Here is a 24403-nt window from a genome sequence, read left to right on the forward strand (position 1 = left end):
CTTAATAGCTTATACGATAAAGTTTGATACAGAGAAATGTAATGTTGCTATGGTCACCAGAAACATAAAATATTCAATTTCGTGACATGTAATTTTACATCAATAATAAACCCTACGTGGTGGCTTTTCGCATCCAGTTATAAAGATTGTGTGGAAGTCAAACTTGAATGCCATGATCAGTAGTTATTTAAAACTTTCATTCATAAACCTTTCGTTATTCTACATACACGGATATGTATCCAAGAAATATGACACAGAAGATATAAAAGAAGGATACGTGCCGTAAAAATACTTTCTGCTATTTAAACTCATTTTGAAAAAAAAAAAAAAACTTTCATAAGAGAGAGAGAGAGAGTGAGAGAGAGAGAGAGAGAGAGAGAGAAAGGAGAGGGATATTATATTTACTCACTCTATTCCAGAACTTTGTCAGAGATTTTATATTAATCTCATGTGATTCTGGAAATCCATGTCTTGGACACAATATTTTATCGTTTTTTGATATTAATTCTTTTTCATACACATAGCATTCTTCACTTTCGCAAAGCACATCTTGATATGAACACTGAAATGCAATATTGTATGCAACTTTCTTGTGAAATGTGCTTGTTAAGTATCCAAGTCTATTTTCTAGAGTCTCTTTGATATGAACAGCGACATTGGCATCAATAGGTGAGTTTTGTGGTCTCAAAATTTGAACTTGAATTGCAGTTTGAGTTACAACCAAAGCAATTAGGTGGTCTCTGTATACGAAAATTGCGACGTTTTTATACAAGCCTGGCAAACCTTTATCTTCTACCACCTTCCACTCTGTTCGCACAATGCAGGCAACTATCAATCGACAGTAGAAGAAGAACGGTAAAAAGTGGAAATGTAGCACCAACACAGAAGATTTTGTTTCCATTCCCCGTAAGGCAATCCTTTCCTTCCTACCAAAATCTTTTTTATTCATACATGGAACATAATGTTTTAAATCTCCTATCGCTAGTAGTCCTAGTCTTTGCATATATTGCAAAATGATCGGCCTTTCCCGAGAGTTTATATATAAGCTTCCCCAAACTCGACTAAGAAAATTGTCCATGAGATACCCAGTCCTGTGGAAGTACTGCCACTCCTTGTCAGTTTCTGCTAAATCGCGGACATGATTCTTGTCTGATATTACGAATTTAAACGTATCAACAAACCACTGGACGTCAACAATTATGGTATTTGATAGATTCTCTTCCTTAAAGTGCAGAATCAATCCAATGTCGTGGAAAAAGCATAGTGCATCCTCCATTTTCAAGCCGTCATCTCTCTTAGCCTTCCAGTATTTCTCTTTGAGTTCTTCGATTGGAACTATCTTTTTAGAACGTCTCATTGTGATAAAAGCTAGTTCAATTACTGACCATTCTTTTGGAATGTTTTCTTTCCATCTTCTGTCTTTGGCAATAGAAACAATATATTTTTCTAAGTCAGATAAATATTCCAATTCTTCACCTTTATCACAAGGAAAATTAACAAAGAAACACCTCTCAAATTTTAAATGTTTCTTAAGATTCGAATCTGTAGGTAGCAAATCCAAGAGCTGTCCATAAAATCCATCTTTTTCCTACAGAAGCAATGTAATATAAACATTATATTTACAATATGGTATATTACTATACATCTGCATTCATTATAAAAAAAATGGTACATGTATGTTGAGTCAGCACCCAAAGAAATTTTAAATCAATGAACATAAAAATTATTCTTAGCAGCACTTCCAATCGTTTACAAAACGCATGTTTTAATACTTGCAAGCATTTTGATTAAATAACATGGGGTAGAAATGAAAATGAAATAAATGTTATTTAACATTAAATAAAAATTTAATCTTTTTTTAAAAATCAAATAAAGTTTATCTTATCTTGATTAAGATTAAGATTAAGATCCTTTACAAAGAGAAAAATAACACCTTTATACGGATTTAAGGCTAAAATCTGTACTTATATTTGAAGCATTTAAAAGCCAGCATAGTTCTAGTATGTCTGAAAAATCTTATTTATTTGATATATTTTGAAACTTTAGTGTCCTTATTATTAATTTTACCAACACTTTACAATTTCGTCTAGTCTTTGATTGGGTAAAAATTTTAACTAAATTTAATGTTCTATAATAATTTTAAGAGGCAGAAATTAAGACATTTTCATACGCCACCATTTCACGAAAAATATAGTCCCTGTTATTTTTCAAACACAGTTTATCATTCTATTAAAATTTGTAAAATTATGATGAGAAAAGAAAAATATGGTTTTTTAAATCTCTTAAACCTAAATATATAAGACATACAAGCAAATTTACTTGGAATAATTCATCTACTAAAGAAACTAGAGAAGAATCCTGCCTTGAAGTAGGCAAATACCCGCACTACCTCATTGAATAATAGTAAAACGGAAACCAAACTTCTCATTTTCGAGATGTGATTTTTGGACTGTATTGATTTGACGTTTTCTTGGGGGCTTTAAATATCCTGTAACGATTTCGCTCAAAGTCAGGTGTTTCAACAAACTTACAAACTTAGTTAATAGATTCAATTTAAGGTGAAATTAATTAAAAATAGAAGGCCGGAAATAGCATTCGATTGACAGAGAGAGAATAAGTTAATAATGAAATTGTATTTCTGTTGATGAAAATATGTCAACCACGAGTATGCAACATGTGCAACATGTTTCAATTCGTTGATACAGACAGACTTTTTGTCGACGGACAAGTTGAAGCTAACAATGATCATAGTTCGCAAGAAAAAGAAATAAACAAATATAATGAAGTTATTTATTCCCAGTACACGTAACTTCGAGCTCTGTTAATAATGTCATAGTTTAATGGAGCAAATTATATTTATACAGTTTTAAAGTACTTGTGAATCCTCCATTTATTTTTAAATTTTGAAATAAAACTAAGAAAAAGACTTCCACTCTGATGTATCAAGTTAACATATTACCTTCTGTGTAGCATTTTCACTGTGTGTAGCTACAACAATGACTGATGTGTCCTCAGCACAGTACGTGTGAATAGATTTCAGCCAGAAAAGAACGTATTCTGAAATTACAACAGGAAATATAATTGTATATATTTTTAACTGAATGGGGTTGACAAATATTTTAAAATGAAAAAAAAACACATTAATTATTTAGCTATGATTTCCGACACAACTTTCTGAATAGATTTAGTAAAGCTTGAACGTTATTTACGCATTACTTTTAGCGCATAATTTTTTTTTTAATCACCTTCTATTGCTTCTATTACCAAAGACAGAAGAACGAAAGAGGATATTCAAATAGAATAGTCTGTTATGGAACTGACTTTAATCACAAGATACACATGCTATAAATTACAATAATTAAGAAATCAAAAGCTTCTGTCTGTATTACTTCCAAAGGATACAGGTAACTGCTGCTTAATAGTAAATGCTCTAAAAGAAAACAATGAGACAAAAACCTTCCTTGCAATAGTCTTCGTTTACACCACCGGACAAAATAATAATTTTTTAAATCATGATGAAAATACCAGGAGCATACATGTATCTTAACAAGGTGAATAATGAGTGAATAGAATGATTACAGAACAGATCCGAAGAAAATCCCGTATAGAGATAGAAGGACAGCTAGAGGAACTGACAAACAGACAATATTCTTATTCCAGTATATCCCCTTAACATCGTTTGCAGATAATATAAAATCTCATTTCAAAACGGGGTGTGCTGAATAAAAAAAAATTAAGAGGAGGAATATGATATACGGCACATATGGTGAGTATGGCAGGAAAAAGGTCGCTTAAGCGGGCTCCATATTTTATTTCTGCATTGACTGCAATCGTTAATCCCGCATTTAATGAAACAAGGCAAATTATTGTAAATATTTACGACCGTTTAGATACTAGTATTCAGATAAAATGAATCTAAGTAGTAAAGCATGTATTATTAATTTAAGGAAGGATATGGAGATAACGAACAGTATTCAATCTCAAAGTCCATTAAACAATATACAAAACAAGAGCAGAGCAAACACGGACCTCTGAAACATCAGAGGTGGGATCAGGTAATTTGTACGTTATGGCATGTTTCATTGTTGGAACAGCCGACACATAATTATCTAGTTGTTTACTTATATAGTTGTTTAGGTTTAATTGATGAACGAAATCTATATTGGGCAAAAAAAAAAAGAATGGTTGTAAATATAAATCACTTATATCACAATAGTTAAATCGATTTTGTTAAACTTTAACTGAGGCTCGCTATTTCTTCAATATTTATATCTATTGCGCCAAATATTTTCGTTTTTAATTAACAAATGTTCTTTATACTAATAATAAAATATAAAAGGCGCTTTGACCATGTTGACTATGTTATCTTTTAAATCTTTTCATTACCTCCATATGTCCAGTCTGCAAACATTGTCTCCCGTTGCTCACATTTATTTTCGTCAACTGTTTCTGTGAAAGGTTTTGACATATCTATCACCAGTAGATAGAAGGTGCTGAAATACACCTGATGACGGGCGTAGTAGGCACACTGTCCTCCAAAATCGACCACGCTCAGTATATGCTTGTCGTCTTTGTTTGTACTGTCTGATAACGCTGTAAAAACGATTTTATGAACTAATCGAAAAATAAAACTTTTTTTTTTATCAAATTACCTACTCCAATGGATGTTAGGTATATTAAAGAAATAAATGACAAAGTTCATTCAAAATTGAGTTGAACATGATTAACAACTGACTAATGCATTGTTTTGTGTGTTAAAAATCCGAATAAAAATGTCATTAATATTTGAGAATAATTTATTCTTTGTTTTGATGATCATATTCCCAATATGTAATAGTATACATGTACATGGGTTTGTTACAACAGCTGCGCAGCACAATGACATCATATTGATATACTACATTTAAAAAACTCAAGTTGTGTCTGATGAGACAGTAGCTCCACTGATATTTACTTAACAAAGTAGAACTTGAACGTGAAACTATTGAAACAGCTATGTAAAATAGAATGACGATCCTTGGTTAAGGTACGAGAAAAAATACCCTGGATTCTATTTCAACCAATTTCTTAAAAAGTAACGGAGAAAAAAGAATAATATTACTACTAATTGACAACAATGAATGATCCCTGTAGAAAAATAATACGTTTTGGCATGTCTGCGTCATATTTTGTGAAAAAATCAAAGAATCCTATATATTGGTCACTTGGGGGCTTGCATTTTGGACGTAACAGTCTGTTATAAAAGGTTATGTAACTTTGTTCCATAAATTGTAGAGAGTTGATATTTGGAAACATATATAAGAAGTCTCCATCCTTTATGAACTACAAAGGTCACGATCATATCAAGAGGTCAAAGGTCAAATATTGTGACGTCATCTATTGAACCTTTTAGATTTTATGCCATTGAAATTTTTTTAATCGCCGACATATCTGAAACCACTGTTTCAATTTTCTTTTTTTACACATCTTATTCTATGACCCATTTAAATCATTCTGTATTTTTTCTGTAAAAATTGAATAATACATTTCCTCTTAAGGAACCTAAAACTGTCGGATATTTACATGTTAATTATCTATTCCGACGCTATGTATGTTTTATTTTTACTGAATATTTTACTCAGATTTTCCAGTATTCATTTGACTTACCGATTTTAAAGTAACAAAAAGGTTATTGTTATAAAAAGTATTACACAAATTTGCAAAAGATCAAATGATATTTCAAAAATAAGACTCCTTCTGAAGTCGAATGTCTGAGGTCACAATCCTCTTACGGGTGTGTGATAGGCCATATTTAAGACTATGTGAGCAAAATATGCGTGGTTGAATTTCTTTCATATCATACAGAGAGATTCTGTATACTAGAACAATTTAATATCAATGTTTCAAAAAATTGAATTTGAGGAAAAATCTAGCCTATCTATTGTGTTTTTAGGTCACCTGAGTAAACTCAGGTGACCTATTGCTATCCGTTTTCGTCCGTCGTCGTCCGTCGTCCGTCGTTGGTCGTCCATCGTGTGTTAACATTTGAACATTTACAGCTTCTTCTCTGCAACCACTGAACCAATTTCAACTAAATTTGGCACAAAGCATCTATGGGTAAAGGGGAACAAAAATTGTGAATTGCATGATCCCTGCCCCCCTGGGGCCTTAGGGGTGGGGCCAAAACCACTAAAATTAAAGCAATCTTTAAAAATCTTCTTCTTTACTCCTGGACATTGAGCAGTCAAACTGTTTGCATGATTGTAATCAGCATTGAGTCCTTTACCAAAATTGTGAAATTCAAGGCCCTGGGGTCAGGGGTTCTAGTGCTAGGGCGGGGCTTAATAAGTGTATAGTGAAAATGCATAATTTCTTTGGAATCTTCTCTACTCCTGGGTATCAAATAAACCAACTAAGTACATAGTTATGATGAGCAAGAGTGCCTCTACCAAAATTGTGAATTTTATGGCCCCAGGGTCAGGGGTTCTGGTGTTAGGGCGGGGCTCTATTGATTATATATAGTGAAAATACAGGATTTCTTTGAAAATCTTCTTCTCTGCCGCTGGGTATTAAATATACCAACTAAGTGCATAGTTATGATGAGCAAGAGTGCCTCTACCAAACTTGTGAATTTTATGGCTCCAGGTTCAGGGTTTCTGGTGTTAGGGCAGGGCTCTATTGATTATATATTGAAAATGCATGAATTCTTTGAAAATCTTCTTCTCTGCTCCTAGGAATTAAATAAACTAAGTACATAGTTATGATGAGCAAGAATGCCTCTTTTAAAATTATGAATTTTATGGCCCCAGGGTCAGGGGTTCTGATGTGTTAGGGGGGCGGGGCTCAATTGATTGTATAATGAAAATACATTAAATCTTTGAATTTTTTTTTCTTCGTCTCTGGGTATAAAGCAGTTGAACTACCTTTATAGTTATGATGAGCAAGGGCCCTAATTTTGCAGAATTGTGAATTTCAAAGCCCCAGGGTCAGGGGTGGTGTGGGGGCTCTACTTATATACTGAAAATAAATTTATTGTTTGAAATCTGCTCTTTTGTATTTATAAAACATTTATTTATTTTTTGATATTAAGGGTGCCTTTTTGAAATTTGTGCAATGTGTGGACCTAGGGTCAGGGGTTTATGTCACAGTGTTAGGGGTACTACTGGTTAGTTGGAATGCCTTTTGTTCCCCTACCCTGCATATGGGTATTCAGTAACCAAGCTAAGCAACTGCTAAGTGTATTGTTATGATGATCAATGGTGCCTCTTTCAAAATTGTGAATGTCATATAGCATCTGGCTTAAAACATGAATCAAATTCAATAACTGGAAAATTGTTGCATAATGTTCAGGTGACCTATAAGGCCCGTGGGCCTCTTGTTATCTTAAGTCTCTTGACGTCAATTTGACAGCAATTAGAAAAAAGTTGTTGTAGAAATAGCCTTTTGAGAGTATTTCAAATTTCTACAAATAGTAAGCAGAGCACCACCATGTGCTTATATTAAAAAGAGATACGACTGTATATTGGTTACGTTTACTGGTATTTGTAAGAAAGGTTTTTTGAAATCGAACAATAAAATGTAGGATATGTAGCATTTTGAAACGAATTCTTCGTGTATGAAATTTCTGTTTGTGTAGCCTTTCCTGCAACGTTGTTTATCGGTATCATTAACTGACTTAAAGAATATTAAATCTTAGTGTGGCCAGCAATAACCTACTTATTTAAAGTCTTACTGAAATCCAAGCAACAATTTAAGGCAAGTAAGCTTTGAAAGAATTTCATTTAGCGTTTAAGTGAAGTGAAGCTTTTGTTGAAAGGTCTAACTGTAATCGGATTTTAAAAAAACTGTTTTAAAAAAGGTATTGTTCTGATAAAAAGAAGTCATTAACTTCATTTAAAGTAACCATGGCAACACTTTGCATCAAAAACATTATACAAAAAATAACGTATCTCAGTATTGTGTACTTTTCAGCACTTATGTAAAAAAAATTCAAATTGAAATCAGAATAAGACGGAAGGAGGTAAATTTCACGGATATTTGTATTTTTAGCTACACTTGAAACAGATTTTAACAGATAAGCAGAGTTATTGATATTTTCAAAGTGTATTTATTTTTAGCCGGTTATTTTGATTTTAGACGAAAACTGCAAAAAAGGTAGCGATTTTAAAGATGTTAATTTCTAGTCACTCTGTATCACGGCAGTAAATTTAAAAAAATGAACAAATTTGTGTATCTTATTAGAGATTATGCAAACCTAGTAATATAAACATTGCACTAATTATGCTGGCGTATAATTTTGAAATAAAGAATTGTTTACAAGCCGTAAGACAGCTAGACAGACGGCGTACATCTTATTAAAGCATAAGGTTTTTTGACCTCTGCTTTTTGAAAAAAAATGAAATAGAACTAACGTTTTGGGTTGTAAAACTAATGCATGTTTAGGGACGTAAAACAATATGCAGCTAATTTTTTTTTTAGCAAATTTGCGAGTTCATTGCATTCGCAAAAATATTTTTCTAAAAAATAAATCACCCATAACGAAATGTTAACAAAGCAGTGATCAATCGCAAAATTTTGAAGCGTAAAAATTATTCAACAGCATTATGACCCGAATTCGCAAAAAAAATGGACATTAAAATTTCCAGATTTACGGTATAACATTTTCTCGTGCCTCCATGAACGCACTTTAGACGTTTATTTACGCAAACATAAATATATACAAAGAAATGCCTTTTTTATGTTGTTGAAGCGGATTAAGAGTTGCAATATTGCCTAATTAAAAAACTGGTTAGAAATATTAATTATTTTTTTTCAGGAGATGTTTCCATTGTTAATTCCATTTACACACGGAATAAAGAAATCATTAATAAATATATTTTACACATACCTCTTAAACAAGAGTCCTCATCCAGTTCAAACATGTCTTCATGAACCTCAAGTCCAACAGTTGAGTCCACCTTCAGCAATTCCTCTAATCCTAGCTTTTCAAGTCGTTTTAGAAGAGTGGTTTTCCCAGCACCTGCACATCCAACAATCATTGCGCGAGCTCTATGTACTGTCTTTGTTCCCCTTTTGGCACATTCTATGTATCTATATCGTGCGCCATATTCCCAGCCAAATATTTCCTCCGGTACGTTAACTTTGAATTAAAAAAAATTACAGTTATTGATTCACTTTTATAAGCTTAGTTGGATAATAATTAGTTATCGTTTTTCTTTTTGGTAAACTGAACTTTTAAATTAATCATATATTATAATCCTTAACCCCCTTCCCCGCAGTCACGCATTTTAACGCATATACCATTTCCTTTTTCTGACGCAAAATCACGCATTTACCGTTTCCCCGCAATCACGCATTTTCACGCACTTTAAAAAGTTCATTAAATCTTCACTTTATTGCCAAATTCAAACTATTTCATACTTGCTTAATCTCATAAAATAAGAATAATTAGTTTCTAATTAAAATATTACGTCATGATATTATTTACGCTAAACTTTAGAGAAACTTGCACCCTGCTAGAAAGTGCTTGCGGGGAAATGGTAACGTAATACTTCTATGACGTGAGGATTCACTTTATTTGGCATAACAATTTTGTAAGTTGTAAAGTGTTAAAAGGGCTAAGAAAAATTTTTCCCCTACAAAATATGAAAATTTATTCTCAGTTGCAGTGTTACTCACAGTTGTCTTTCACTTTTTCTCTGAATGTATCTGTTGTCTCTTCATCACATTCCCCAAAACGTTTTATCGTGGGGTGACGTAGGACGTCTAATCCAAGTCTTTGGAAGAATGAATCCTCCAAAGTCTCCGGTAGGAACAACCATTTCTTGAGGTCTGTTTCTACCATATACCACCACGGCCGTACGTATTCCAACAAAGAGTCCACTGATGACAGTTTGATATAATTCTCGTAGTCCTCATCAGTTATCAGACAATTCCTCACAAAGTAACTCATTACTTGATGACGGACATCATCTGATATGAATCTGACTGAGTTGTTTTCCTTATTCAATACTTTAGAGATATCTTTCAATTCAGTGATATCACTGTCTAATGTTTTTGAATCACACTTTAATAACGGGAACGCACTTTGAAGTTTTCTTGACATTTCTTCCCATGTTGTACTTAAGGATAAACTGTAACTCTCTGATATCAGAATAGAAACGAGAATGCTCTTTTTTGTCTGAGAAAGTGCGAGAATTTCAGGTACTGAAATAAAAATATCTTATCAAAGCACATGTATGTTATACATATTGTCCCACGCTTTCGCGAAAGCGAGGGAGGGGGCTTTAAATCTCATTCGTCTGTCTGTCAGTAAGTCCGTCTGTCGTCCCTTACAAAAAAACTTTAACCTTGCCCATAACCTCGATTTAGTGAAGCTATGACTTTCATGTTTCACAATTGTACTGTGACAAGGCCTTCTTTGGGTATCAAAAAATTTGACTTTTTACCTTGACCTTGGAATTTGATCCGTTTTTACACAAAAAAATGAAGATTTTTTGTTTGGTCATAAAATTGGAACGGTAGATATATTGCCTTTTATATTTCACATATGTAATTTTGTGGCAAGACCTTTCATTGGATATCAACAATTTGGACCTATTGATATATCTATACTTATGAGACTGATTTTCTTGTGGTAGTCTAGATTATTAAATATTCCTATCGTGGTTTTCGGCGGTTGGAAGCACAGTGAGGATTACATAAGGAAAGCTTTCTAAAAATAACTTAGAAGAGCTGTAAGGGGGGATGCCAAAGAACAAACCCAAATACATCAAAGTTTTAGAGCTATGCATGAGATATATAATCCATCATTTTGAAATAAACTTTTTCATTTTACGAAAGCAATGAAAATGTATCCGTATTTCAAAGGCAGTACCAATGAACTTAGGTACTGGGATAATCCAATTAGTTACCTCTTGTTTTATCAACACTTTTTGAACTTAGGGGTTCTATGGTTTTAATTATAAATTCAACTGCAGTCAGGAATGCAACTCATTTTTTAAATTATAATTGCTACTAAACAACCTTTCTAAAAATAAATTTAAAAAACGTTCGAAACACAATGTCTATCAACAAATCAAATATTTTACGGTCAAATAAGGGAATAGTTTTCATCATTGCATGAATGCAATGTATATATATTACATTTGCAGATAATTATCTTTTAAGTTCTCGAATTCTTTCGAAAAATTTCTGTTAACTTTGGTGGTCTGTTACAACGCACTTTGAAAAATTACGCACTTTGAAAAAATTTTTCAAAGTGCGTTAATTTTTGGGACCAGGTTAACGCACTTTGAAAAATTTTTTCAAAGTGCGTTGAATTTGGGACCAAATCAACGCACTTTGAAAAAATTTTTCAAAGTGCGTTAAGACTGCACATCATAATTTTACACCATGTAAACATTTAACGCACTTTGAAAAAATTTTCATGAAACAAAAGGAATTAGACTTATATTTTAGAAAAAGACAACAGTATTACCCCCTCGCAACGTATGATGGGATATAGTTATGTGATTATGTGTGTTATTACTTTATGTGTATGTTATTTTTTTCTGTGTGGAATTGATGTAATTTGTATCGCGATCGATGTCAAATGCTGCCTTGATTTACTGAACATGCTTTTTTTGGAAGGAATGCTCCGTTTTGCGGTGCCCTTACTTTGATGTGTTTCTTTCTAAAAACTGATGGATTAAAGAAAACCTAGAAAAGGACAACGAAGAAAAGACTGGCTGAATTAAGGTCTATCAGCGCAACTCTTTATCATTCCCACCCAGATGTATCTATTATTATAACTCGTAAACTTAAGTGTCAATGATATTTGAAAAAAAGCATTCTAAATACAATTTAAGCACTGTACACGGAAGTCTGTAGTAAATCGAAATTTTGTTCTTTTAAATCTCAAAGTCTATTTATGTTCATTTTCAGGAAAATCAGAATATTAATTACATTAATTACATTTAATTATATCATGTACCTGTCTGCTTTTCGATGTTAATTTGATACCATATCTGATAATCTCTCTGTTAACCTCCAGGTATTTAACTTACATGATATTTTCATAGGAATTGTTCATTTAACATGTGAAACACAAAAAGCTTTGGCATAAATTTGTAAAATAACAGTCCATACTATCTGTAAAAAAGAATTTTTGTTTCACGGGGGGGGGGGGGGGGGGGGGAGTTGTTTAAAAAATATTTTAATTTTTCCGTTGATTTCTATAGTGGAAAACACAAGTTTTGCCAAAATTATAGAGTTATCTCTCTTTGGTATCCCAAATAAGTAAGGTTTTATGAAAATTCATATAAATATGTAAAAAAAAAAAATTGGAGAATCATTCCAAGATGTTAACTTTTGAGAATTGACTTATAGATAGGCGGAAGAATAATACTATTGTTCGTAGTTCTTTACGACCTTGAATGTTAACCTTTTGACCCCAAATTCAAAAGGGGTCTTCCTAAGGCCACAGGGATTCTGTTATGTTAAATTTCATTGCAAAAGCTCAAAGGGTTGTCGAGATATCGTGTGGAAACGAAAGCGTTACAGAAAGACGGATGGACGGACAGCTAGACGGACGGACGGACAGGTAGACCCAAATTAATACCCCCCACTTTTCAAGCGGGGGACAAAAAATATCAAATCAGGTTCAAATGATAAGTTATCATACTTAAGATTTGTAGGAATATTGACTAAGCCATGCAGAATTTTTTTTTCAAAGTGCGTTAATATGGTCCATATTAACGCACTTTGAAAAAAAAAAATTTTTCAAAGTGCGTTAACCTTGTCCCAAAAATTAACGCACTTTGAAATTTTTTTTCAAAGTGCGTAATTTTTTCAAAGTGCGTTGCCACAGTGGTCTTTATTTTTTTCATTCTTTCACTTGCATCCCCGTACTTGCAAATACGCTCGTTCTGTATTCATTATGGTATGTAGCAATACATGTATGTTCCGCAGGCTCATATTGCCGAATAAAAAAATATGTACTTTCTATGTGTGAGTATTGTGGCGAAGGATAACATTATGATTATGAAACCGTCGCCCTACGCATTATTATACATGTAGACTTGTTAACATATGTTTAGTTTTGTCATTGTTATTAATGTGTTAATAATAAAAGACATTTCAAATCTGCATATTCCATGAGTCTTTCTGTACTACAATCCCCGATTTTCTCTGTATACAATGAAATGACAATTTTTACACCCGGAGTGAAAAATATCTTCAATTTTAGTGACATTGTATGAATTTTGATCATTTTAAAAATCAGTAATTTTGAACTCCATTGAAGTAGCTAAAATGAAAAGATTTGCAGTCTATCAATGTGGACTGAAAAAAGGAAATTAACTCAATGATCAGCATTGAAATAGATTTAAAGGAAAATGGCAATAATCTTTCTCTACCTTTATCACACTCTCTTTATCTTTTTCTAAGGAAATTTGTTTGTGAAAAAATACCCTCGTCCTAGGTGTAATTTACTATCACATCTAATTATACGTTATCTTACCTTCAGAGCTGTAGTCATCTCTTCCAATTAAAAAGGATCCAAAAAGACTGTTAAGATTCAAAGACTGCATGGAAACTTGTTTTTCTTTTGAGATTTTCTTCACATATTCCACAAATATTTTCCGATTCGTCTCGCAAAACACAATAGATGGAAGTTTGACTGAAATTAATGAAATTTTTTATTAATTGTATATTACGACTGTAGTTGATCAGTGAGGGCTAAGCACAATTATTTAATTATCCATGAAAAATCTTTATTGATTTAATAATGAAAGGAGACTAAATAAAGCTTATTTTAAATAGATATTTATTCGGCGCCCAGTGCAAAGCATTGATGTGAGATTGCATGCTGACACTTTTACATCTTTTTCAGATTATGTTTTTTTTTATTTACATCAATTTACATCAAAGAAGTAAATTTGTTGAAAATGTCAAGCTTAATCTGACGGAGTCGTCGAAAAATGTGAAGCGTCGTCCCTTCCGGCAACAAACCGGAAGTAGTCGGAAAACGCGTATTCTTTCTGTTTTTTACAAGTTTTGAGGTAACATATGTCTCTAGGAGCTAAAAAAAAGTAATTTTCCGTGCGTTGTCGTCACTTCCGGTCAAACCGGAAGTAGCAAAAATGGCTTTTTTTGCATTATATAAAGTTTTAGAGGATTCAAAGCACTTTCGGGCGTAATTTCTCATTTTTGTGAAAAATAAAAGCTTCTTCCGGTCAAACAGGACGGAAGACCTACTCGTTGCCTTGCAACGAGCTTTGCTCTAGGTTACATGCGTATTTTGGTACCCGGTACATATCACGCAACCAATCAGATGATTTTGCCGAAAGTTGATTTAGTATCCCATTTAACCATTCACGAATGAAATGCCGAGTGAATTGGACTTATGTGCAGGTATTAATCATTTTAAAACAAATATTTAGGGGATGCATAATATAATTTGTTTTCTAAAAAAAAAATAAATTTAGATTTCATTACGTGGTGTTTTTTTTTTCTCTATTCAGGTCTTGCTGACATTCTTTTAATTTAAGCTACGACTTAATTAATGCAAAACATTTTGATATATAAGAATCATGCAGGATCCGGAATATTTTTGAAACAAAAACGTAATCTGAGAGAAATGTCCGTCGATGTCCTCCTCCGGTCGTCATATACAAAATTGAAATAAACAGATGAAGGAAAGGGGTGGGTGGGTATTTTACCTTCATGTTTGGATAAAATTAATTTAGTTTAACAAAAGGGGATCCGCGCAATCACTGGTGCCACCCCCCCCCCTCATCCCACCCTCCTTGATTTTTTTTTTTCATTTTCGCTTTCGTAAATAATTTTGGTAAACTATTTACATTTTTAATTTATTAACAAATAACGATATCACGCAATAGTGGCTTGGTTGATTATAAATCTAACCCCACGAAATTAATACGATTTTTCCACTGATTTTTTTTTTTAAAAAGGGGGGGGGTGTTCAGAGTAATCATTTGTGAACTGCCCCACTGTCTCTTTTAAATTTTTGAAACCCACACAAATAAATTTACGTTGGAGTCCCACACCTTCACTGTGTTGAATGATTTTGATTGACAGGACAAGTACGCCTCTAGCTTGTGGACTTCCTGTGAAGCGTGTGAACGTGATGATAGAAAATCAAATCCAAAGATTACTGTCAAATAGATTTGTTAATCGAAAAATATGATTACCTTTACTGCTTGGTATATTTAGGAAAAAATAATAAGAATTTTCATTTGATACAACAGATATCTGAGTATTGAGGGTCTCTCTCTCTCTCTCTCTCTCTCTCTCTCTCTCTCTCACACACACACACACATACACACATTTCTCTGTTCAATAAAATTTTTGAAAGCACATTACTTATTCAGTTTTGAAAATTTAATCTAATACAAATAACTTGAATGCCTCTTTCCATCATCTTGACCGAGTATAATCACGGCCGGGAAACGCTTACAGATACATGTACGTCAAAAGACAACTGTGAATTGAAAAAAAAAATTCATAATTTTACTCAGAATCGCCTTGGCACCGAAATAAAATTTATGGTTGTTTCAACCACGTACAATGAAATTAATTCATTCTATAAGTAGTAGTTTTATCTTCAGAAGTCCACATTATTTTATTACGGAAAAGAATAAGCATATTCACTATATAAATAAACTAACTTTATTTTTAATCTACAAGCGTTCGGTAACAAATACACATATTTTACGGCAATTAAAATCGTGTTATAAAAATATCGATTGAAAACATAGGTACATATCTATACAGAAAAAAGTTTTTATTTATTGATCTATTGTTTATTCATATTAAAGCACCTGTAATTAGAATTATAAAATAATAAGATAATTATGCAAGGAAAGGATCAGAGGAATTCCGAATAAATCGTTTATCTTGCGTTCACCGTTCGTTCACTGTTCACTTTTCGCTCGCGTTCGCGCTCCGCTCGTGTTCTGCGTTCACTCACCGTTCACCGTTTTATATCGTTCACCAAGTTGCATTCAGCGTTCGCACATCATTACCTCACCGTTCGCTCTGCGTTCGTTCATCGTTCGTTCACCATTCGTTCAGCGTTCGCTCACCATTCAGATGGGAATGTAGGATGTTTTAAGGACTGTATCAAACCTCTTTTCTTCGAATTATACAAGGGATTATAATTTAGTTTGTTAAGAATACCAAGGTCTTAACGATAGTTTGAAGCGTTGGATAATTTATGTGATAACGTGCATAAATTATACCAATTTTTAAACTATCGTTGATGTTCCTGTCATACTCAACAAACTCTACAGTGATTTCTTATATTTGCATTTATATATTAAATAAGATTTTAAGACCTTCACTTTGTTTTCTCTATGTTTAAGCCCATATTTATCGCAATAACTTACATAGTAAGATCATTCTAAACCTTTGAATGATCTAACTATGTAAGTTATTGCGATAAATATGTTTTGTCCCCGCTGAGCACTCTAAACGACAATGTCAAGAATTTCTAAAAAATATTTAACCTATACATTTTTAAGAATCGTTTTCGATGTTAAATTTCCCTTGTTAGGTTTTAAATTTCTTTTAAGTAATAACTCTGCTTTCACAGGTTAAATAAGCAGCTCTGAGGCGCAAATGTCTCTCCTTGACGTTCCAACTTTTTAAAGCTGTTAAGATTTTTACAATTAACCGTTTCTTCTCAGATTGTCCTCTTCCAATACAAAGTCTATGTCACTCAAAAACTACCTTTACTATTTGTACACATGTGCACAACTCGCTTGTGACATATTTTTTCATTCCTTCAACATATAAATATTTTATTCAGGATTTTTTTTGAGTGAAACAAAAAATTGCATCGTAGTCTGTTGCTCCGTGACGTCCTAAAATGTCATCTTTTTGTTGTTTGCAATGAGGACTACCTATCTTCACAAGTTGATTTATTTTTTCAACGAAGCAAAATATTAAGCCGTAATTTGGAATACCAATAAATGTAACAAATCTTTAATCAAATTTCTGGTTGTTTTTAGTTGTTCCTCCATTTTACAGAACATATGATTACAAACATTTATTTAGTGTATTTTTTGTAACTAGCTACATTTTGACCTACTCCGCGACCCTTTTTTTGCATTTTTTAAACCTGGATAAGTTTTAATAAACTATCATATTTTAATAAAAATTAAAACAAATAATTTGAATTTATTTTTAAAATATGTCTATCAAATTTCGATAATATATGACGTCATATTAAAAAGATATGAAAGAAGTCTACGAACTTTTCAAACAACCCATAAAAAGTAGAGTTTGATCAAGAACATTCTTAAATATTTGAGTCCAAATTAAAGCGCGCCACTTAATGTCACAGATTTGTACAAATTTGTAGGTGCTAGCTTTGTTCCATATATCTTGTTACATCTATCTTGCACAAGTATGAAATTAAAGCAAAAAAACTAATTATCCGTTCCCAATCATATCACCTTGGTTCTTTAACATGTCTGGATGATTTTCAACAGTAGAAGTCAAAAACAATAAGTGTGAATAATTAAATTTAGATATTAAACAATGTGCCAATCCTTCTAACCAATCCTGACTGACCAATCAGATAACGACATTTAGGCGAAACCCATGAGAAAATAAGTAAAACACATGGTTTTAAGGTCAAGATCTAGTAAATGACTTTAGAATAACTTTGCAGAGCTAAATCCATTATGACGTCATAATCACTTTCAACTTTCTTTTTCCCGTACTTTACGGCTCTAATAGAATTATGAAGAAAATAAAGTAATTCCATGGAATTCAATATGAAATCACATGAAAAGTAGTCCCGATACCTATCTTAAATTTGACATCATTTTAAAGTAGAGACTAAGAACATACAAATAACCGTTTTCTGAAAAACTGTAGGATATCTGGATACATTTTCTTTGCCTGATATGGAAAAAAACTCCCATTTTCAATACTGGTTTTCTTAATTTTTCACTGAAAATGGCAGTTTTAAATATGGTTTTTCATCTTGTTTTTCTACAAATTATGCCCCGAAACATCTATTTTGACCAAGCTAATATTATAATGCATCATTAAAGGAATTAATTTCCTAAATTTGAAAAATCTGCAGGCACCTTCTATTTACTAGATCTTGACCTTAAACTATTTTGGCTGAAATATTTTTTAAAGTGCAAACTTTTGTAATTAGGAATGAAATAGGATATATGACAATTCTACAGTTAACAAACACGAATTACATGCTTAGAATGATTCTCAATAGGATTAAAACATGTCACTGCAAGATAGCAATGCAAAAAGGTTAAATTATGTCAAGAAATTTGATTAAAAAAAAATAGGGCAGATTATTTGATTGTTGAGCCTGGAATAAAAATGTGTCAAATGGGAATATCAAAATATTATAATTGTTTCCTGAGTGGTTATATCAAAATTGTATACTTTCTGGTATGTGTTGCAAGTTAGGATGAAAAAAACATTATTCTATTTAAAGCCGCTTAATCCAAAACAGGCACATATTATCTTACACAATAAAAGTACGTCATTACATAGAAAATGTAGAAAGATAAATTATAAGATTAATTTGATAGTTTATTTAAAAAAAAACCTTAGAAAAAAATTATTTATCGGTTATATCTCATTATGAAGATAATTCAGACCCGAGTATTTTCCCCATTAGTAGAAGCCTAAGTCATAATATAAATTATCTTTATATAATATGCATATAAAGAATAAAAGATAATTAGATCTTTTTAAAGGAAGTTTAGAAACAAAGGCTAAAATAGTGTCCGTGTACAAATACAATGTTAATGTAAGCTGTACCTGGCTGTTAAAAAAAATGCTCGTGTTTGTTCTTCATGAGATATAAGCGATAAATTTGATTTTTCGAGGATGATTTTTGCGATGTCAACAAAGGATTATTTTTTGTTTGACCTAACAAAAAGTATTTTTTCAACTTTTGAATTTTTTTTTTTAAGAAAATGACTTTGGGGATGTAATTTAACAAAAGTTGAAACAATTTATGGACAATTATTTTTCAAGAAGAATCACGAACATTTTTTTTCTAATCTGACTAAGCAGCTTTAAAGTCTTATGTTATTTTAGTCATATATTCCAAGCTCTTTTATTGGCTTAAACTTGATCACATGATTTAGTATATAACAGCATATAGACTTGAGTTACTATTTATAGAATCTGAAATGCACATCGACTTGATGTTTCTTAAAACAGCGGTAATTTTCTGTAAAACAAAAAAAAAATAATAGGAAAGATTTCACAATTATAGCTAATACAGTATATGACTCGATGTTTTTGAAAAAAATATATATATACTACAACTTGTTTTTAAATTTGTAATGTTCTGTAACTCATAAGACGTAACAATGGCCTGAATGAGGATCTACTTAATATTAGAACATATCGAATGTCTTTGTCAAAATTGATCAACCTTATCAACCTCTGTAAAAACATAATAAAACAAATAAAGCTTTTTGCTTGGGTCAGTCCATAGATATAAATTGACTTCACAGAAAAAAATATCGACCTCGCACTTCGTGCTCGGTCGATATGCTTTTCTGTGAAGTCCATATATCTATGGATCGACCTTACCAAAGGGCTATATTTATATAATAACATGATTTTCGGCGCTAATGAAACCAACGATATTGTGAAAACACATGTGGTCTATAACATCAGCACGGGAATGCAGTAGTCCTATACCCTTGAAAACGGGATATCGATAAAAATCGAAAACCTAAGTAAAATTTTACTGACTCAGAATATGTTCTCCATATCTTATAATTATATATTAAAACTAAAGATCCTATGAGCTCACTAAATGATACTCCCGCCTCCTTTATGAATATAATGACAGTGTCCATATTTTGCCATGAGAAACCCAAAATATGAGTCGCATCAAAAAGTAAAATAAGAGGTGACAAATGACAATATATAAAAAGTATCGTCAAATTTCATGCAGTGGTTATGAGAAATTGCGGATAAAAAAGGGTACATGTACCTTAAAGCTTAATAGACGGACGGACAATTAGACGGACAGACGGATGAAAATACAGACATCTTGATTATCATATAAACTGCCGCTTTTCACGTGAGGGGTTAAATACAATGTGACTTGACGGTGTGATATATTAATTCGTAAACAATCGCCTTGCTACATTCGTTACTGCTTTTCTTTAAAGATGAAAATGTCACGTTTTTTCACGGTAAATATGTGAGAACAAATCATTAATGCAAACATGTTTTACTTCTTCTCAGGATTTTAAAGCCATATATGGCGTATGTACAATGAAAATTATTAGACTAAAATTATAAGAACTTATTATTTGTATCATTACTTTATATAAAGCTAGAACTTTTCCGTAAATTACAAAATCTAAGTCAATTGCGTTATAAAGATATCACAATTTAATTTGGATTCTCGGAATTTTCTCCGACTCGGAAGAAAAAACAAAAGATTTAAATAACACATTACAGAGAAGATAAAATTGTATTGTAAGATGAAACGAGGTGTTCTCCGTGTTCAGAATTGTATGAAAAGCTTTAATTTAAATGTATTAACTATATTTCTTTACTTAATTTTGTATTTTTTGATCAGTTACACCATATATGGCTTTAAGTCATTTGAGAGGGTGAGACCTAATAAAATTACGACAAATTAAACTCATAACAATATCGAGAGAATTTTATGTGAAAGGAACAAAATCAAAAGCTTTCTTTACGATAAAGTTTTACCTTAAGATTTTGTGGTGAAAAGTATTGCAGAAGCGGAATAAGACATAAATTAATACAAAACTTTATATATTTTTATCATGAATTTTAAACTAAAAAAAATCTGTAATGTATAAATTTAAGATTTTATCTTGTAAACGTTATCAAATGTTTTAAGATCTTTTAAAGTTGAAGTTGAATTAATTCTTTATTATTACAATGTAAGAGTGTAACTCACACTTTTCTTGAAATGCCTCTCTGACTTTTTTAATTCTATCTTCAGTCCGATTATTCCAATCCACAATGACGTGACGTAGGACGTCTAATCCAAGTCTTTGGATAAACAAATCCTCCAAACTTTCCGGCAGGAACAGATATTTTTCGCTTTCCATGCACCATTCTTTCTCCATATACCACCACGGTCGTACGTACTCCAATAACGAGTCCTCCGACGACAGCTTGATATAATTCTCGTAGTTCTCATCAGTAATCAGACAATTCTTTACGAAGTAACTCATCACTTGATGGCGGACATCATCTGATATAAATCTGACTGAGTTATTCTCCTTTTTTAACACTTTATAGATATCAGTCAATTCAGCGATATCACTGTCTAACATTCTTGATTCGCACCTTAATAAAGGGAACACACTTTGAAGACTTGTTAATATTTCTTCCCATGATGAGTTTAAGGATAAACTGTAACTCTCTGACATCAGAATAGAAACTAGAATGTTCCATTTCGTATGAGAAAGTCCGAGACTATCCAATGCTAAAAAATGATTTATCATTTTACATGACTGTTTGTCAATTTGAAATCATTGTTTTTCGGAAACTTCTAAAATTAGTCTCTCTCTTTTATGTGTGATTCATTTATTTTATGATTTCCATTGATCATTTTCACACAAAGGTATTGCAACATTCATTTAGTATCAATGTAGAAGGTTTCTTTTGTTTTATTCTTTGAGATTGATTTCTGATCGTTGTTTTTCTATTTTACCTATTCATTCAGTACTCAGAAGCAGAAAATATAATGAAAAAAAATTGCTATATAATATTCGATTTCTTTCTTTGTTTTCAATTTTTAAGTGAAATACATTTCATAATCTCAGCATCGGTGGGACGATCGGAAAATGTCGAGATATCAGGGTGATTGTCGAAATATCATTATTGACTTCAGTGTATTGATAAACAGACAGGTTTATGACATGAATTACATGATTTAATGCATAGCTTATTACAACAATCCCTATATTTTTGTTACGAATTCTAAGAGGCTAATTTTGAAATATTGTTTTAAAACGTATTCTACCTTTATATTAAATTTTTTTCTAAAATCAATACGTTAAACAGGCATTCTGCATTTTACTTGGATTTTGTCAGAACATGATACCAAATTCCTTTATAAGACTTCGAGCCGTAAAACATCAGCATCTAAGATACAGAAAATGATTTTTTATAAATATTTATGAATTTGAGCTAGCACATCTATAGCAATACATATAAATTCATAGACTAGTGCCTTTCATCAGATAAGCATTCAAATGTGTTCTTCAAATTTGGTAGCAGTGAGTTGTAATATAATCGTGCACTATAATTTCTGAGAAACCGAGTAAAACAATTTCATCTTTATTGTGAAAAAAAGTTGAAAAGCGATAAAAGGAGAGTAGATTGATTGTTAATAGGAGGGAGTAAATAGAAAAAACGTATTATAGATATGTAGAATTCTGTGCGGAGGAAACTAAATAATTCATTTTTTATATCAGCTTTGCAAAATAAAGTAAATGGAACAGAAAAAAATAGTTTCCTGTATTATATTTTGGGTGCCCCCCTTTTTTACAACATCATTGCAAGGTGTTAAATTTTTTTTCGAATAGAATATTCTGATTATTAATGACAATTAATAACTATTGTTCTCTATTTGAATATATGAAAATCTTCAAGATAAAAAAAACTTATCTATTCAAGATCAAAAGATTTTTCAGAACAAATTTCAACTTTAGGAATTATATAATAATAATAATGATATCCTTTATTCATACAGTATTGCACATTATTTAACAACAAGATTATGTACAGAATCATATGAATATAAAGCGAGTAGAATATGAAATTAATATTAACACATGGTAAAAAAATATTTATTTAGCATTAGTATAATCATTCTGATGGAAAGAAATACGAATTGAAGTCTAAGAATAAATTCTATATGTGAGATTAAAATCTGTTACTTTTGGGTAGCAAAGAGTCCCCAAGAGTTTGACTTTAGGGTTAAAAATTTTATTTAAAAAGGATTTTATAGAGCCAGGTATTAAGATTCCTTGATAAAGCGTATTTATTTCCTCTGTAAAACAAATCATTCAGTCTCTAGTACATTCTTAGTAAGGTGTGGTGAATAAAATCATTAATATTAGTTTCTTTATTTAAGCATTGCTGAGTCATTCTTTAAAAATGACCCTTCACAACTACAATGGGGAGCGCAGACAAAGTGAGTAATGCGTAAACGTGTGGAACCCCGTGATATTCTAAAAACGTGTCTTTACGAAAAAAAATACTCACTCTATTATACATGTTTAAATTAAGTATTGTTACCAAAGGAAAGAAGCTTCCCTTTTAGATTAAATATAATTTAAAAAGGAAAATTTGGGAAAGATAAATTTACTGTGATGGTGCATTACCCGATTTCCTTCGGTAGGACCTAGAAAAAAGGTAAGAATTTAGAAACAGGGGATAACGGGGTTTGTGGTTTATATATATATATATATATATATATATATATATATATATATATATATATATATATATATATATATATATATATATATATATACGGAGTTTCACGTGTTAATAAATTACTTACAGTTTGCTCTCACCGTTGCAGTTGTGCAACTTCATTCTTCAAAGAATGATAGACATATCCTTATCAACTCACCTTTCTCTTTGCCTTTCTCTCGTCCAATAAGGTATGAGCCAAGCAGACTATTCAGATTCAATGACTTTAAAGATTTATGTTCACATTTCATGATCTTATCCACATATTGTTTGAATTCACTGAACTCATTAATGCCGTCAACGTTGACTGACATATCAACCACATGACGAGGAAGATTCACTAAAAACAGTTGTATCCTATTGAATATTTTGGAATAGTTAGCGAATTATGTTTTTAAAATTAGAATAAAAAACTTAGATGTAATAGGTATTAAGTATATCTTTAACATGAATGTTATGCACTGTAAAACAAAATAAATACTTACTTATATTTAAACCATCCTCATATATTTTTGAATATTTTGAACATGTGTGAAAAAAGCAAACAAAGTCCAATCCAAATTTCAAGACAATATCAGAAATCTCACTGCTACATAATATTGTTTCCTGTATGTTAGTCATATACGGAACGCATTTTCTCAAAACTTCTGGCGGTGTCACTTTGAAGAATTTGTCATAATCGTTGTTGAACGTCAGGCAATTACAAACCCAGTCATTTTCATAGAATCCATAAATACTCACTGAAAACAATACAACATTTTCACTCTCGCTTACAATATTACATTTCCCTATCTTTGATTTAATGGCAAGAAAGTCTTTTTCTCTTGATCTGTGTTTCATTTTATAGGTCTTTCTGATGCTTGTAAGTCTCCCATACCAGTAAGTGCTGTTTAGATCAAACCTCAAAGGATACCCCGATAAAATGATATAGTACAGAAGG

The 24403-nt window shown here is 31.7% G+C and overlaps 1 protein-coding gene across 1 annotated transcript; it reads right to left on the reverse strand.

Moving 5' to 3' along the window:
• Nucleotides 1-409: 409 nt before the first annotated feature.
• Nucleotides 410-24356, reverse strand: LOC134253982 (uncharacterized; the record flags this gene model as incomplete). The annotated part of the gene is made up of 9 exons (XM_062736558.1): nt 23949-24356; nt 23624-23803; nt 20930-21463; nt 13481-13639; nt 9658-10185; nt 8867-9118; nt 4387-4593; nt 2960-3057; nt 410-1588 (listed from the first exon to the last, which is right to left on the reverse strand). Coding segments are annotated over exons 1-9 (3492 nt in total), but the record flags the coding sequence as incomplete, so codon positions are not given.
• Between the last annotated feature and the right edge of the window lie 47 nt (nt 24357-24403).

This window comes from Saccostrea cucullata, unplaced genomic scaffold (genome assembly GCF_032062105.1).
Source record: "Saccostrea cucullata isolate Sc308-1 unplaced genomic scaffold, CSIRO_AGI_Scuc_v1 ctg4993, whole genome shotgun sequence".
Classification (NCBI taxonomy): Eukaryota; Metazoa; Mollusca; class Bivalvia; order Ostreida; family Ostreidae; genus Saccostrea; species Saccostrea cuccullata.